Below are 17,389 nucleotides of genomic sequence, written 5' to 3' on the forward strand. Positions count from 1 at the left end.
ACAAACTCATTTGGAAAACATGGGCACCACTCAAAGTAAAGATCTTCCTATGGCTGGCCATGCGTCGGCGGAACTGGACCGGCGACAGGAGAAGAAGACATGGTCTTGAAGCCCGGGAAAACTGCTACCTCTGCGATCAAGAGCCCGAGACTATCGATCATATCATGGCGACTTGCTCCTTTACCAGAGAGATATGGTTCTTGGTGCTCAGGGCCCTGGAAATCCAATCGCCTCAGGCCGCAGTCACCACCTTGGGCTGGTGGAGACGAATTCGGGCAGCAGCACCCGGTGAGCGAAGGAAAGGTCTCAACACGCTCTTCGCCCTCGTGTCCTGGCAGCTGTGGAAGAAACGCAACGCGTGGTGTTTCAGAAGCTTGACAGCTTCCATCGCCGAGACGCTCCACATGATCAAGATCGAAGCTGATCGTTGGATCGAAGCGGGAGCTCAGGGCCTACGTTGCCTGGTGCAAAGATGACAGCTGCCTCCCTTCTAATCGAAACTTCGATGTGCTTAATTACAATGTAGTCACCAAACAATTGTCACTGCCGTCTACGGCATTCTTGTAACATAAACCTTCCTTCTTCTAATGCAAAGATACGCACTCTCGTGCGCATTCGCGAAAAAAAAGAAACCTACCACTATTTTAGGCTGGTTTCTCACAAACTTGAACTTTGTTGCTTTTTCCTCATTCATGTCCATCCAGGCCCTATCAGCATGTCACTGATGGTTCTATCAGACTTGTAGTTTTGTGACAAGCCAATCCAAAGTAAATGGTGCGTTTGTAAAATGAGCAGGCACCAAATCATATAGGTTGTGACCTTTTTGTATGAAACTCGAGAGAAAAGTATCTGGACGTAGATGGGCCAGCAACCCTGCCCCAGTAAACTATGGATGATGTGATTTTGTCACCCTCAAGCTGCCAAGGTAAGGTTGCATGGATTCATTTTGTTTTGGCAATAAGCCAACAGCCGCTGATTGCTTGCAAGAAAGCTCTCACGCTACTGAGTGAAAAAAAGGCCAGGTAGTGGACTCCGGAACCGCAAGAATCGAATGGAGCATTGGAGTTACCAACCCCGACCGCGGCAATGCCAGCATCCTCTCGTCGGGGCGCTCTCGTGTCCTCTTCCACGCAGCTCGCTTGCTCGGGCAACTAGGGCTGCTGCAGATTCCCTTCGTCCTTCGAGGTCGCCGAGAAGAGGACAACCCAAACCGATGAGCGATGATGCATCGCGCAGTGGACGGGCCCCCCTCGGTCATCAGATCTCGCCGCGATCCCCACGCGATGTGCGTCAGTCACAAGCGTACGCGGCCCTGTCGCTAGCTTCACTGGCCGGCCGGCGATTACGGCAACAGAAATGGACGCTGGCCTGACCTCGCTCTCCGTGTTTTGTTCGGATGCTAAAAGTAAATCCTGAAAGCGCCGCGTGACGCTGACCCACGTGACACGTCGATGCCCGGGACCTGACTCGGCCTTAGCGCGAGGCGTTTTCAGCTCGGCGGCGTGCTCTCGCCTCGCCTGCCTTGGATTCTGCTGAAACAGAGCAGCAGTAGAGCTAGAGTAGCAGCAGTACACGCAACGGGGGAAAAAAGAGTTCACTTTCAGGAGCGTTGTGTTTTTTGAGGTAAGCTTCCGGGAGGATCAAAACGATCCCCACCTGATTCATTTCCACAGATCCAGGAGCGTTGTGTTTTCACGTGCTCAGCGGTTTTTCCACCTTTTCTCTTTTACAACTGCATGAAATTGTCGCTGTGCACGTCGAGTCGTCGATCAACTCAAGTTTGGAGTGAAGTATTCCTGTGGAGTGTGGACAGGAGGGTGTGGAGCTAATCCATGCGATTGCGATGCGAGAGATAATTGAATAATATCAGTACCCGGAAGTACTGATTCTGCACTGAATGTAACGTGCCTACATCCTCCATCCGTGCTGCAGGTTAGAGATTCGTTTTGATCGAGTAGACAGGCTCATGCCATCATGTCCAGGATGGTCCCACCAAGGTATACGGTTAAAGAGAACACCGATGATTACGGATTGCAACTGCACAAGGTCCATCGTCTCCTCTCGCTTAGCATGTTCTGATTCCGTGGAATCTTTGATCAGTAGTCAGGAACAGGATAAGAACAAAGCAGTGCGGCAGGTCTCTCTGCCTGTAATAACTAGTCCTGTGGGGCAAGCAAGTTCCTTTCCTACCAGCTACCAACGGAAGGGGACAAGGAAGACTCTGGTGATGTGGAGTCTTAACTACATTGAAGAGTCCCCAAAAAGGTGATGAACACTTGAATCCTTTGCAGATTGATCAGTCAGTACATGCATGTTGCATTACAACCACTGAAGATAAGATGTACACGCATGTTGCATTACAACCACTGAAGATGAGATGTACACACAAGCGCGTACACACAAGCACCTTGTTCGGCTGACTGGAAAAACGGCTGATGCTGATGCTGATGCTGATGCTGATGCTGATGTTGATTTATTGTGAGAGAAAAACACTGTTATTTCGCTGAAACAGTACGGCTGATAAGTTCAAACGAACAGGGCCAGATAAACGAGAACAGATCTTTGGAGGACATGTGCTGGAGATATGAATGCTTGTGTATCATTATCATCTATCATGTACTGCATGCTAGGCCCCCCCAGCTGTGGCTGCGGTGGCCTTCACAAGAGGCTGCAGCGCCTTCACCACGATGGTCATGTTCGGCCGGAAATCGGACACGTATTGCACACACAACGCCGCCACGGCTATACTTTTTCAAATGGCACTAACACGGTGGCCCGGCACGGACACGGCACTAAAAAGCACGGCCCAGGCCCGGCCCGGCCCAGCCTGCTTCGTGCCCGTGCCTGGCACGGCCCGGCAGCAGTGCCGTGCCTGGGCTGCCACCTTGGCCCGCTAGCACGGCCCAGGCACGGCACGGCTAACAGGCCGGCACGCCCTTGGCATGGATCCAGCAAAGGAGGGTCGTTGATCCCCTCCCCCAGATCCTTCATGACCGTTGGATCCGACTGTTGGATGGGTCGACTATATAAGCCTGCGCCGCCACGCCGCCCCGTATCGACGAAACCCTAGCTCATTTGTTTCCAGCTCCCTCTCTCTCCTATCTCTCGCTCTAACCTCTGCGAGCGGCTCTCTCCTCTCTTCGTCTCCCTCTCCGGTGGTGTCTCCTCTCTTCTTCTCGCCCTCCGGTGGCATCTAGAGCCACTGCTAGCCGGCATGGGCACACGGCACGGCCTCATCTTGATCTCGCCCCGTTGATGTAGCCTTGTCGTCCACCTCGTCGTCTCATTTGTCACCGTCGTCGACCTCGCCGGGCCCCCGGCAACTCTGGTGCTCCGGATGTCGGTAAGTTGAGCTTTGCTCCCCTCCAGATCTGGCGCTTCCTCTCTTATCCCCTCCTGGATCTCGATCTGATGTGCTCCCCTCCTGTAGGTCCCCTCTTGATTCGCATCCGTCGAGGAACCAGAGGGCCGGATCCCGCGTCGTCGACGTCGTGCGGCGTTCCTGGTGCTCCGACCGCCAAGGTACTGTAAACCCTAACCCTAACCCTAACCCTAACCCTAACTAGATCTGCTACTGATTCTTTGTTTATGTGTGAAGCCGTTGAGGAACCGGACGCCGGCGAGTGACGATGGCCCGCTCCTCCGACGAGGCCGGCACGGCCTTGGCACGGATAATCCTATGAAAGACTGGGAGGCAGCAGAGTACTGAGGAGGTTGGGTAGCCTTACCAGTACATCCTATGAAACTTACCAGCTTGCCACTAGAGCTCGACTAACTGATGTTTACAATAAGTATGAGAAGAAATTTAGATCTGTTAGGTTGAGGAGGACTGTCCCTCCTAACCTGTCTGGTAAGAAAAGGTCTGCTTGGATGAGATTTATGATGATGATGAAGGTGATTGTTCTGCAGGTGGTATCCATCCTCTATCTGGTACTCTTAATCTGTCTAAACATACCTCTGCAACTGCCCTGCTGCATGCTGCAAGTTATTCTAATAATAATACTTCTGAACTGATTTCCTACTTGGACTGTGACACTGTTAGCCAGTTAGATGATGATTTTAACCTGTTGAACTGGTGGCATGAGCACAAACTCACTTATCCAGTTCTGTCAATTATGGCTAAAGATATTTTAACTATTCCTGTTTCTACCATATCTTCAGAGTCCACTTTTAGTATGACTGGCAGGATAATCGAGGAGCGGCGGAGGAGGCTGAAGGCTGAGATGGTGGAGATGCTCACCTGCATCAAAGACTGGGAGGCAGCAGAGGCAAGGATGCAACACAATGTGGAAGACCAGGAGCTTGAAGAAGCATTTGAAGAACTTTATCTTGATTAGTTGTCTTAGTTATCATTTATGTACTGGACTGTAATATGCTGGACTTATAAACTTTGATTTAAGGACAATGAACTTAAAATGAGCTGGGATGTACTCTTTTTTCCCTGTCTAGGGTTTCTCACAAGGGTGAGTTTTACCTAGACATGTTTTTAATGAGGCAGCCATTGCACTAAAGCTCCAATAAAATTTTATTTTGTTCTCTCTGGTCTGTTTCTGTGTTTGTGATCTTCTGAAGTTTCTGTTAAAGTTTGAACTTGTATCTCTGCTGTCAAAGTGTGACCTTCTAAAGTTTGATGTATTGTACAAGTTTCTGTTAAAATTCTGAAGTTTCTGAGCTGTTTGACACTTTTAGTGCCAGTGCCGGCACGAGCACTACGGGCTGCCGTGCCCAGTGGCACAACACGACACGTCTAAGCCATGATAGTGCCGTGCCTGAGCCGCTGAGTCGGCACGGCGGCACTATCAGGCACGGCACGGCTAACATACCGTGCCGCGTAGTGCCGTGCCCGTGCCAGTGCCGTGCCGAGCGGCCCGTTTGGCCATATATAGCCACGGCTGCCATCTGATGAAACACAGAAATTCTCTCAAGTTAGTTTTTTACTGACAGGATGTGAAGATCTCAAGGAGGATCGGTTAACAGCAGAGCGTGATCTTGTTAACTACGGCTTTTGGAGGATAGTCGTCCCCTAGCTTCGGGTCCACGCATTGGCTGACCTTGTCCTCGCTCAACCTCGGCGTGGCCTTGGTTTTGTCAGGGAAATTCAGATATCAGTAAGCTCTGCTTATGGATTTTTACTGGGGCAGGAGTAGATAATAACAAAACTGCAGCAGGAACATTGAGCATTGCATGGCTCACCCAAGTCACCAGACTCTGCTGTCCCTTGGGCATGGTGTGGTCCACGGGCTTCCTGCCGGTTAGCAGCTCCAGCAGTATCACTCCAAAGCTATACACATCGCTCTTGTGCGTCAACACTCCAGTCATCGCGTACCTTTGGAAAAGGATACCACATGTCAACAACAGCATTGTTAAATCCGTTTTGCTCTTGCTCTAGCAATCTGTTTCAAAACTTGGATAGCTTACTCGGGAGCATGGTAGCCGAAGGTGCCAACTGCCAAGGACGCGCGTGGAGTGCAGGCGCGCGGCGCCGTCGGGCGGCTGGCTGGTGAGGTTGAAGTCGGCGAGCTTGGAGTCGTGGCTGTCGAAGAGGAGGACGTTGCTGGAGCGCACGTCCCGGTGCACGATGGACGGCTGCACCTTCTCGTGTAGGTACTCCAGGCCCCTCGCCGCGCCGTAGGCGATCTTCACCCGCTGCGCCCAGCTCAGCGCCGGGCCCGGCGCCGCGTCCTTCACGCCCTTATTGCCTGCATGCGCGCGCGCGGTTCAGCAATCCTTACATTTTCCTCAAGTCAGGGTTTTCAGCGTGCCAGACTGACTGACAGATCACATGCCATAGCATTTGCGAATAACCCTGATAAAAGTGTACTACCGTGCAGCGTGTCGTGCAGCGAGCCGTGTGAGGCGAACTGGTAGACGAGGATCCTGTGGCTGTCGTCCAGGTAGTAGCCCATCAGCTGCAGGAAGTACTCGTTCTTCAGCCTCGAGACCATCGACAGCTGCATCAGAAAACCACACCGGATGGTTTACCATTCCCTTCTTTTCTTTTCTTTCAGTAAAAGGTTTGATCTGTCTGATGATGCGCCATCTGTTGGATTCAGTTGTTGTAGTGTAACCTGAGCAGAGAAGTCTGCCAGAGAGTCGCTGGACACGCTGGGATCGAGCTTCTCGATGGCGACGGGCTCCCCGGAGGTCAGCACGGCGCGGTAGATTTCCCCGATCAGGGCATTCGGCCCAAAGTTCCCCGTGATGTTGTTCAGCTCGCCCATGGAAATGGCCGGCACATCGACGGGGAGGACCTTCGGCGGCCCGCTGCACCTCGGCGCATTAGGCCCTCTTGGTTTGCCGCGGCCTGGCATTGTAGCAAACTGTGTTGTATCGCGTTGTATTGAGACCTGATGATGAGGAGATGTTGGAATTCAGATTTTACCTGCGTTGTATTGCGACGTACTCCTAGGTGCTGCTGGGTGACGGCTGGCAGGTGCGGCGTACGTATCCTCCTCGGTACCACCGCAGCAGATCATCTTGTTGGCCGGCTTGCACCACGTGGATATATGCAGTTTGGCGGCCGATCCGGTGGATGGGATCGGCCGGGGTGCCTTCTGATGAACAGTGCTGTAAAATCGGAAGGTTACACGACCAATGCTTGCTTCCATTGATCATACACATACTACCAAAAGAAGAAGAAAAATCAATCTATTGACCTATCAGCCTGGTAGGAATCAGAATCGAAACTGCCCGAACATACATCAGAGCAAGGAGAAAAAGAAGCTGCAGTGCATATGCCATAAAAGAATTTGACGGGAGGCGATGAGAGAGCAAGGGGAGGAAGAGGAGCCAGTACGATTCAAGGCACAAGGCAGAGGTGACGCCGCTGCTCCCCCCTCGCAGACGAGGTGGAAGGCGTGTGGCGACCGGACGACCGAGGGGACGGCCGTCGCGTCGCGGGGAGGGGGAGGCAGATGGCAGGAGACGGGGAGGCTAATAAGAGCAAGCATGGAGCTACCAGCACCAGCCGACCGACGCGTTTCTCGGGGAAACAAAGGTGCGCCATGACACCTGCCGCCTGTCCCAAATTCGGAAGCATGCAATGCATTGGGATCATTTGAGCTCCCGCAACGGCACACGGGGCAGTCATATAAGAAAGAAAACATAGAACAGAGATGCAGCGACAGACAGCAGTACAGCACCGAGGCGTGCTGCAGGGGGAGCTGGAGTCGTTCGCGCCTTCGTTTCCTGACAATACTCGACAAGCATAGCATGTCAACCTGCGACCACTGTACCGAGGCCACTGCTTGCCTTCACTTCGGCCTCCAATGTCTCAAAACAAATTAATTCCTAAAATCACCTTAGTTTGACCAACAAAAAAATAACATCCATCACATAAATAATTATAATATATAAAAAGCGAGTATTCTATAATGCATCTAGTGGTACTAGTTTAATGTCATAAATAGCGATACTTTCTTTTATAAAGTTAATCAAACTTAATTAGTTTAAAATACATATGACAACTCTAGAAATTAATTTAGTTTAAGATGGAGAGTACTAATTTGAGATGGAGAAAGTACTTATCTTCTGTTCTGGACAAGGAGACCATAGGAAGAGTGAGGCACCGAGGCACTTTAGTTGTCCTAAATTAAACTTCTCTAACTTTAATCAAGGTTGAAAATTAGCATCTACAGTTTTAAATAAACACACTATCGAGACATTTTTATGGAGAACGTATTTAAAATATTTAATTCTGTACATGATGTGTTTTTTACTAAATTGATCAAAGTTAACAAAAATAGTACAACTTAGGACAAAGCCCAATTAAAGTTTACTAATCAAAATTGCTGCACCACGCTGACCAAAACTTCAAGAGCACAATAGCTATTGGCATATTGTACCGTCTGTCATCAACAATCGACAAGGTGAAACATCACAACAGTCCCAAATGTTGGGGGTAAACAAACACGGTTCAACAACCAGACAAGAACACAGTACAGCATACATTGCTACAACAGAGGACGGCAACACCTCAGTTCTTGATCTTCTTCTTGGCCCTCAGCTGAAAGGAGAAAAGCAAAAGAGATTTCATTAACTTAGTTGAGCTTCAATGCTTTAAAAATGGCAGGACAGAGAAGACGTGTGCTAGCCTACATACAGGCACAACACTTTGCAATGCAGTAACACTAACCTGGTTGCTGTGACCACACTTCTTCTTGCGGCAGTTGACAGCCCTGGGGTGCAGACGTGCATAGCATCTGCAGATAAATGGTAGAACATCAGGCCAATGAGGCAATGACCTAAAAGGACTTCCTGATACAATAACATGGAAAAGGGCAGGTAAAATGGCAAATCAGAGAAAAAATAGGCCTCAGTGTTTCAGCTCATAAGGTCACTTTGTGCATCTAATTGATTCATCACTCCTGCCAATCAATTTCCTCAGAAGAAAATAACACAGTTTCACATTAAGAACAAAAACCAACACCAAGAGTGCACCAATACACCTCTAACAGGTCCAAATAATAGAAGTGTACCCATAGAACACAAAAGGTAAATGGGCAAAATCACCTTGCATAATGCAACATCCCAGCTGCAGCTTAGCTTAGGTTGCATGTGAAAGGGCAAGCGAACAGGGAACCGGATTTGTACAAAAGACACAAGCATAAACAGGAAAGTCAGAGTACAGAAACGCAACTTGAACAAAAAGAACCAAACTCCAGGTAAAAGTACACAGTGATGTCAAACAATGAGATGCCAAATACTAAATGTTAAAGCAAAGCAAATGTAGTAGGTTATCTCAAATGTAATACAGCAAGAAAAATACACCTCCTCCGGTCTTCAGATTCAGTGCGGTTAAAGCAAGAAGTCATCATCAAGCCAGTAATAGGTTATCTCAAATGTAATACAGCAAGAAAAAAAATGGGAAAATGAAACAATCAGGCTGCTCAATGATTTGTTCAGTGTAGAAATGGAACAATGATTGGCTGGTGAGAAAATGCTGAAATACACTAGAAGCCACATGCCCATAGGTCAATGCTTGAATACACTAGAAGCCACATGCCCAGAGGTCATGAGATGTCTGGCCTCACCCCCTCACTTCAGCAAAATGCTCAAGCAGGAAACATTTTGAACTAAGAGTGCACCCATAGGGCCAAATCATGTTTCTTTGAAAAACAAAACAAGGAGTTTTTGCATATTTGCTTGAATGATCTCTGGTGGTCTCATGTTATCAAGGTGTGCACGCTGATAAGCTAAAAATGAGAAGTACAATATAGCACCTGAGCTAGTTCAATCGCATAAGAGAAATTTCAATATTTAACCCTGAGTTTGTAGGCCTCTCAATATTTGACATCCAATTCGTAAGCCTTTCAATATTTGACCCTGCGCACGCGAATTCTTTCAATATGAGGGATTTCTCAGTTTTTCTCTCTTTTTCTATTTCTAAATATCTGTTCTCACTCCTCAGAACATGGGAAATGACAAAACTACCCACGCCTTCTTATCCTATCCTGCAACCGTTTGCATTCCTTCGTCGCGATCGCGACCCAACGGAGGAGCGAGGCCGCTCGCTGCCGCCGCCGCCTGACCCCGACCCCGCCCGTATGCAGCGGCGCCGCCTGTCCAGTTCACCTCCACGTGCCCAGACCCCTTCCGCCCGGGGCGCGACAAGCGCAGGCGCTCGACCAGCCGCCGCCCGCTTCCGGCCACTCCGGCGCCGGTCGACTAGCCGCCGCCGGCCCCCACTCGCCGAGCACCGCTGGTGGGTGTCGTCGCTGCATACTAGTTCTAGTCGTCGCAGTCGCCCTCCACCTCCATCACGCCGCGCATGCAGCATGTGGTGGCCGTCAAGGATGGGATCCGCCCGGAGCGTGGCCGGGAGCGGGCGTCCAACCGCCCGCCGGCTGCGCGTGCGATGTCTCCTGCAGCTCCGATCCGGACATGCATGCCATATACCATATACACGAAGTGGTTATCACACATGCCTAGCTAGCTGGATTTAGATTAAGCTAATACTACTACTAACATGCATCGAGCCCCATACTAACACGATGTTAGCTTAGCCAAAAAAAAAACACCAAGCACCGGCCATATGCCTGACGAGTGACGACGACAGAAACCAGGCCGGCCGGGAAGATGTTGTGAGAAATGCGCGCAAACCGAGGGAACCGAGGGGCTGAGCAAGCGTCTAGGCCATCTGATAAGAGCGGAGGGTAGTATTGTCATTTCCAGTGTCCTAAACAGTGTAAAGAAGCAACTAGAAATAAGAAATGAGAGAAATCCTTCGTAATCCCTAAGATTGAAAGAATTCGTATGCGCATGGTCAAATATTGAAGTGGCGTTCGAACTCAGGGTTAAATATTGAAATTTCTCATCGCGTAATTACATATCAAGCTCCTACTAATGCTGAGGTTAAATTCCGTTTGCCAAATTGTTCATTTCTTAATAGCATTAGATCTCAAAAGTTTTCCATACATGAATCCCTGTGGTTATAAATTCCACACACCATGTGAAGTTCCTACGAATAGCCATCGTCGCTACAATTCGAGATGACGTTTTCGAACGATAATATTGCACTGAACAGAACAAAGTTTCCATTTCGCGGCCACAGAAATGTTAACAGGATGAGGGCGTAGGTGGTAACTTACTTGCGGCAGATCATCTTGTCCTGGTTGTACTTGCGAGCGAGCGCCTGCAGCGAGGGCTCAATGATGCCACCGCGGAGCCTGAGCACGAGGTGGAGCGTGGACTCCTTTTGGATGTTATAGTCCGCAAGTGTGCGGCCATCCTCCAGCTGCTTCCCGGCAAAGATCAGCCGCTGCTGGTCCGGCGGGATTCCTACGCACGGAAGAAACCAAACCGCTTAGCGCCTGCGTTACATGCTAATATTCTTGCTACCGAAAGATGAGCTAACGCGCTCGCGTACCTTCCTTGTCCTGGATCTTGGCCTTGACATTGTCGATGGTGTCGCTGCTCTCGACCTCGAGGGTGATGGTCTTCCCCGTCAGTGTCTTCACGAAGATCTGCATCTTGTCGGACCTGGATGTTCTCGGGGCTGGGGGCTCCTGTGATTGCTGCGGCGGCGAAGGGAATAGGGCGGCGGCGGCGGCGCGTGCGGGGGTTTTATACGTAGTTGCGGCAGCGGTTTAGGGTTTGGTCAGGCAGGCTGGTGGAGTGAAATGGGCCGTTGAAATCGGGCCGTGCGTTTTGCTTTGTGGTCCTCGGCCCATTGGATGCGGTGGAGAGCTGAGAGCTGGAGCTGGCACGATGCTTCCATTTTGATACTCTCAAAGGAAATTTTGATTCATTCTCGCAGTAATATAAAAAAAGTAAAAATAGAAGAAAGCATTATTTTATACAGATTTTTACGATAATTTTATACAGTTGGATGCATGGAACTTGCTAGCGTCAGCATCACGACTGTGCGGGGAAAAAATTGACGCAAAGAAATATTCATGCTAATATGAGGAAGACACACTTGAGTTAAATCCCCACGACACTTCGAACGCGCTGTCAGGTAGTTCTTGAAGATTAAACGGAGACGAATTCTTGATTTAACATTAAACTACTCCTGTGACGGTGAAGTTCTAAGTGAAGTCTTCACGGATGATTGAAGCGAGTGAAAAAGGCACGGAGCATCAACATCGCCAACGCATATTCAGACGCACTTTTGAAATGTCTTATGCGATTAGTTGTGCAATAATTTAAGCATCTATAACGACAATTAACCGCACTACATCTGCAGGACCATTTCCTCGTCGCCTCTGCAATCAGAGACCCTTTCTGAATATAACCAGTACGCGTTGGTGCCCGGAGTGAGTCGTCGCGCGCACTGTTAGTTGACTGCTTGATTTATTATTTGCAAGTGAAAGCATCAAGAAGGCCCGTGCCGGGAACATGTCAAAACCTCGCTTGCACTGCGTTACTATAAGTAGAACCATCGCCATGCCCCGATCCACGACATACAAGGTCACCGCTAAAGCAAGTGACAACCGGGCGAGCTAGCCTGTAGCCACTACCCATAAACCTCGCTGCACACGCGACAAAACAAGCGCGATCACGAGGCAGAGGTTTGGAAGAGAGTCTTTCGGCAAAGATCGATGGCGGTCCCAGCGATGCCAGCAGTGGCCGTAGCAGCCCTGTTCGCGGCGGCGTTCGCCCTCGCAGGCGCTCGGCGGCGCGGAGGCGCAGCAGCTGAGCCCGGCGTACTACGACGGCTCGTGCCCGCACGTCTACGACACGGTGCGGCGCGTGGTCCAGGAGGCGCGCGCCTCCGACCCGCGCATCCTCGCCAGCCTCCTCCGCCTCCACTTCCACGACTGCTTCGTCAATGTACGTGCACGCCGCCGCCCATGCATGGCGCTACGCTAACTTATTCCTCAGTTGCATCGGTTGCGACCGGACACCAAGCGGTGTGCCTGAACGACGGTGCTCGCGTCGCGTGCTCGATTGATCGTGTCGTGCTCGTGCAGGGTTGCGACGCGTCGCTGCTGCTCGACGAGACCCCGACGATGCGCAGCGAGAAGGCAGCCGACCCCAACAACGGCTCCGCGCGGGGGTTCCCCGTGGTGAACGACATCAAGGCCGCCCTGGAGAACGCCTGCCCAGGCGTCGTCTCCTGCGCCGACATCCTCGCCCTGGCCGCCGAGGTCTCCGTTGAGCTGGTTAGTGCCCTGACACGACACATATATATAGACGGTGCAACGTACAAGAAGTTACCGTCGATCGAGAGCAACACTGCGGCTGGCCGTTAATGCCGTTTTCCTGACTGGATATATGAGCAGGCAGGAGGTCCGTACTGGAGGGTGATGCTAGGGCCGGAGGGACGGCATGACGGCTAACTTCGATGGTGCCCAGAACCTCCCAAACCCGAAGGAAGAGTTGAACGATCTGAAGCAGAAGTTCGCCGACCTCGGCCTCGATGACACCGACTTCGTGGCCCTCCAAGGTATTTCACTTTAGCACACGGACGGAACGACACACCAACGACCGGTCCTGTGGCCGCGCGCGTGTTGAACTCAGATAATGATGACGTGCATCGTTGCACCGTGCAGGGGCACACACGATCGGCCGCGCCCAGTGCACGTCGTTCCAGGACAGGCTCTACAACTTCAGCGACACGGAGCGGCCGGACCCGACGCTGGACCGGTCCTACCTCGCCGCGCTCCGCGAGAGCTGCCCGGCGGCGGTGAGCGGCAACACGCGCCTGAACAACCTCGACCCGGCCACGCCGGACACGTTCGACAACCGCTACTACGCCAACGTCCTGCGCAACCGCGGCCTGCTCAGGTCCGACCAGGCGATGCTCTCGGCGCCCGAGGAGGGCGCGGGATCCACCGCGCCGATCGTCGGGCGGTTCGCCGACAGCCAGGCCGAGTTCTTCCAGAGCTTCGCGACAGCCATGATCAAGATGGGGAACATCGCGCCCCTCACCGGGGGAATGGGGGAGGTCAGGAGGGACTGCAGGGTGGTGAACTGAACCTGATTCTGTTCTTATTGTAGTTTGTTCCTCAAGTATTCACTTCAACATGTAAATTCATGATTCTTTTTCCCTACAGAAGTCCATGAATTGTTTGAATTAAGAATATGTAATAAATCAATATTTTCTAGAAAAATGATCTCCCTCTTAACAAAACACGTGTCCGTTGACACGTTCTCAAAAAAAAAATTGTCTCGGTCTTTTTATGAAGCACGCTCATCGCCATAGTCCTAAATGTACATGCACTCCGTTGCCCTACAGCCTATAATTGCTCCAAAGCAGTAATTAAGTTGTAAATCTAAGATTGATAAAGCCATGTAACATTTGTGTGTTGATTTGAGATTGTGGAGGTTTAGCCCCACAGTACATAGTTGTTGTTTGGTTCGGCCTTTTTGCCTAGTTATTGGTTCAACCTATGAGACGTCACTCCTGGTTTCGTTTAGCTAGGCCAGAAAAGAGTGTGTTTGGTTCCTATGGATATCCATGGATACAAGGTGTTTGGTTGGATGAATAAAGCTGAACCTGGATATCCACAACAAGGAATATTCTGGGTAGATGTTGGAATATCCTGTACCCTCAAAAATCTAGCAGGATGAGGATATCCACACGTTGATTAGCACATGTTTTGTGTGACAATTAGAGTAGTATAGTGCTAATTAATATATTTTATTTTTAATTAGTGATTATAATGACAAGATTAGTGTCGGTGCATATTTATTATGGTATAATTAGTTGTTATTATTTTTAAATAATAGATATAATTAGTCAAATACTTTTATCCCATGCAATCTCATCCATCCAACCAAACAGAAAAATGGCTCGCCCCATCTATTCAACCAAATAGACAACATGAATATCCATATCCCGAAATTCCATGGATGGTCATATCCCATCCATCCCTTGTCCTTAAACCAAACACACCCTTAGTTCACGTAGTATTGGATACAAACCTTCAAAACGGCGATGCCACACCTCTCCTGTCGGTATCTAATTACAACACGCGACTCCCGAACTCTGTCTTCTCCGCTCGCAAGCAACTCCAGACGCGATTACTAAACCAAACAAATGTCGTTTTTCCAGCGGCAGGAGCCAAGAATTACACATAAGGGGCCATTCGAAGAATTTCAAAATATGAGAATTGAGTGTAGCTTATTTGTTTAGATTTTTGTCTCGGGGTTAGGTTCCTATTTTTCTGGAATTTATTCTAGTATTTGACGATTTAACCATGATCGCTACTCTTCACGTAGTAGACGCCCGTGTATATCGACAGTAGGGCGCATGTGATGACTCATGAATATTGAAGTCTACCGACTTAATATTTCAGAAGTGCTCATACCCATGATAGGTGATCGTGACTGTTGATAACAGGGCACATATGATTACTAATGAATCTTGAAATCTACCAGCTTAGTATTTCGTAAGTGCTCATAGTCGAGTAGGACGTGTGTTTGGTCATATGAGTGTGCGTACGTGCATGTACATGAGCGTCTACATTTATACTGTAATTCATAATAAAAAGGGATGGTCACCGAATTGTTATTGCTAGTTAAATACATATTTAATAAAATATGAAGTATAGTGAAATATAAGTATTTTAATAAACCAAATAATTTAATAGATATATCCTAATATGGTAGGCAAATAAATTTAGACAAATCAAAATATTTTATTTTAATTATATTATGTGATTTTATTGTCTAAAAGATATTAGTAAACATTATAACAAGATTTTTTATTATACTCTTTTAATATAAAGATAGACTATTTACTATATATATATTATATAAAAAATTGTATTGTTAGGGGGGTGGGGGGCTCCGCCAGTGCGTTTTCCCTTACACTGTAATGGATCACCTTGCTACTTGATCACATTACCATTGCCACTAGTGGGTTTAAATGGACTTACTAACAGACCAACTAACTTAGCTAAGGAGCTTCTAACTATTATTAGTTCTACAAGTTGGTTTAGGGCTACTATTTTGACCTCCCACACCCTTTGTGATTATTTGTTTCTTTTATATTTAATATAATTCAGTAGGTGTCTTGCCCCTTCTGTTCCTTGAAAAAAACCACTTATTAGTGACATATTAGTAGATGAATCCAACAACTTCGTTGGTAATAATAAGCTAGTAGCTGTTAGCTATTAGTTAGCTAATTATTAGCATAGTAGATCCAAATAAGTAGGTGGTGCATATTCCACAAGTTTAAATCTGCTATGGATAGACTAGGTGGGTGTTAATAAAAATAATGCACTAATATTGTATCTAGACGTATTTGTTGAGGCTGACACAAGGGACTCTACAAATCCGTTACAAGCTCTAACGCAAGCTTGTTTGTGAGCAGCTTTCCCATTAGCATATTAGCTTCGCAAAGCTATGTATACTAGGCCAACCCAATACACCAGCGTGGTTGTTATCCTCGCAGAGCCATGTAGGCTTGAACACCACGTGGAGAGAGAGTGGATGGTGGTTTGACAATGTGTCAGGTAGTCTGCAGAAGCAATTATAGCTTATCAGAAAAAGTAAAGCCTCGAGGAAAGAAAAGAAAGTGCCTAAGGGAAAAGGATAGCTCATAGCCCTGTTGTTGTGTTACATTTTTTTTGGTGAGGTAGCATTACCCAAAATCTAAACTTTGGTACTATAAAAAAGAAGATTTCTCATCATATTAAATTTACGGTACATGTATGGAGTACTAAATGTTGATGAAATCAAAAACTAATTGTACAGTTTAATTGTACTTTGCGAGACGAACGTTTTGAGCCTTATTAGTCAACGATTGGACAATTATTACCAAATGCAAATGAAATAGTACAGTGCGGTACAGTGATCTACAGTGATTCCGGTGGCGCGCACGGCCCTGTATGCGTTCGAATAATAGTTACGGCCTTAGTTTCCAAAAAAAAAAAATTGCGCAGTACCCATCACATCGAATCTTACGGTACATACATGGAGTACTAATTGTAGACGAAAAAAAACTAATTACATAGTTGGGTGAGAAATTGCGAGACGAAACTTTCAAACCTAATTAGTCCATAACTAAATACTAATTGCCAAATATAAACGAAACTACTAAAGTAACCAAAACCTAAAAATTTTTACATCTAAACGTGCCCTTAGTCCAGTCACCCAAAGCCTACATGGCAGTAACTTTTTGCTCAGACCACTAGCCGGTGTTGGTATGCGTTGGTGATGCTCTAATTGGCTTATGGTCCCCTGATCTCTTCAGTTTTCAGCAGAGGTTGGGAGAGCTCACCCCGCCCTCCTCCTCCAGCGCCCGGTTTGCACAGACAATTAGCCCTTCCAATAATTTTTATTCAATAGTGAACAAGAGGAACAAGGAAAAATAGAGAAAGATGAGGAGAACAGAAATATTAAAAACTTTTAACCGGTCAGCCTAGACCCGCTACTAGTTATAAGCGTTTTGGAGTAGAGTGATTAATATTAAGTTAATTCCCTCAATACCATTGGAAATTTTATCTTTTCTCTCACTGCCATCGAAATTTTTGAACTTCCCTCGCTGCCATCGGAATAAATTAACACTTCCCTCGTTGCCATTTCCGTCAAAATCTGTTTGGTTTGCTGTTAAGTTGATCTAGAAATGACCATTTTGCCACTCCCAAGCAAATGATGTGAAAATTAGAAAAAAAAAATCATACCTTTTTCATATGATCTCGGATGAAGATGATTTTTACACGAAAATTGTAACTCTCGATGAGATATACATCTTTCTAGTTTTGAGTTTTTTTATTTGAGATCGTTAAGATGATTTTTTCGTAATTTTCACATCATTTGCTTGGGAGGTGCAAAATGGTCATTTCCATATCAACTTAACAACAAACTTAATGGTAATGAGAGAAGTATTATTCCTATGGCAGTGAGGGAAGTTCGAAAATTTCCAATCCCACTGAGGAAATTGGCTATATGTGGCCGGTAGGCCTCCATGATAACTCAGCTGTGAAGACGTCCGGTC

At 47.9% G+C, this 17,389-nt stretch overlaps 1 protein-coding gene, 1 non-coding gene and 2 pseudogenes across 2 annotated transcripts; 1 reads left to right on the forward strand and 3 right to left on the reverse strand.

Annotated features, from left to right (window-relative positions):
• Positions 1–4,947: 4,947 nt before the first annotated feature.
• On the reverse strand, positions 4,948–6,601 carry LOC136549328 (probable protein kinase At2g41970; annotated as a pseudogene).
• A 1,186-nt stretch (positions 6,602–7,787) lies between these two features.
• Positions 7,788–11,035, reverse strand: LOC136503258 (ubiquitin-ribosomal protein eL40z fusion protein-like). Its single transcript, XM_066498395.1, has 4 exons — positions 10,868–11,035; positions 10,590–10,779; positions 8,135–8,201; positions 7,788–8,005 (listed from the first exon to the last, which is right to left on the reverse strand). Exons 1-4 carry the CDS (start codon positions 10,968–10,970, stop codon positions 7,976–7,978), a joined length of 390 nt encoding a protein of 129 aa, XP_066354492.1. The 5' UTR covers positions 10,971–11,035; the 3' UTR covers positions 7,788–7,975.
• Positions 8,287–8,375, reverse strand: LOC136512293 (small nucleolar RNA Z266). The gene has a single exon (XR_010773024.1). It is a non-coding gene; the product is annotated as a small nucleolar RNA Z266 (small nucleolar RNA).
• Positions 11,036–12,041: 1,006 nt separating the features above from the next.
• On the forward strand, positions 12,042–13,420 carry LOC136503247 (peroxidase A2-like; annotated as a pseudogene).
• The last annotated feature ends 3,969 nt before the right edge of the window (positions 13,421–17,389 follow it).

This window comes from Miscanthus floridulus, chromosome 1 (assembly GCF_019320115.1).
Source record: "Miscanthus floridulus cultivar M001 chromosome 1, ASM1932011v1, whole genome shotgun sequence".
NCBI lineage: Eukaryota > Viridiplantae > Streptophyta > Magnoliopsida > Poales > Poaceae > Miscanthus > Miscanthus floridulus.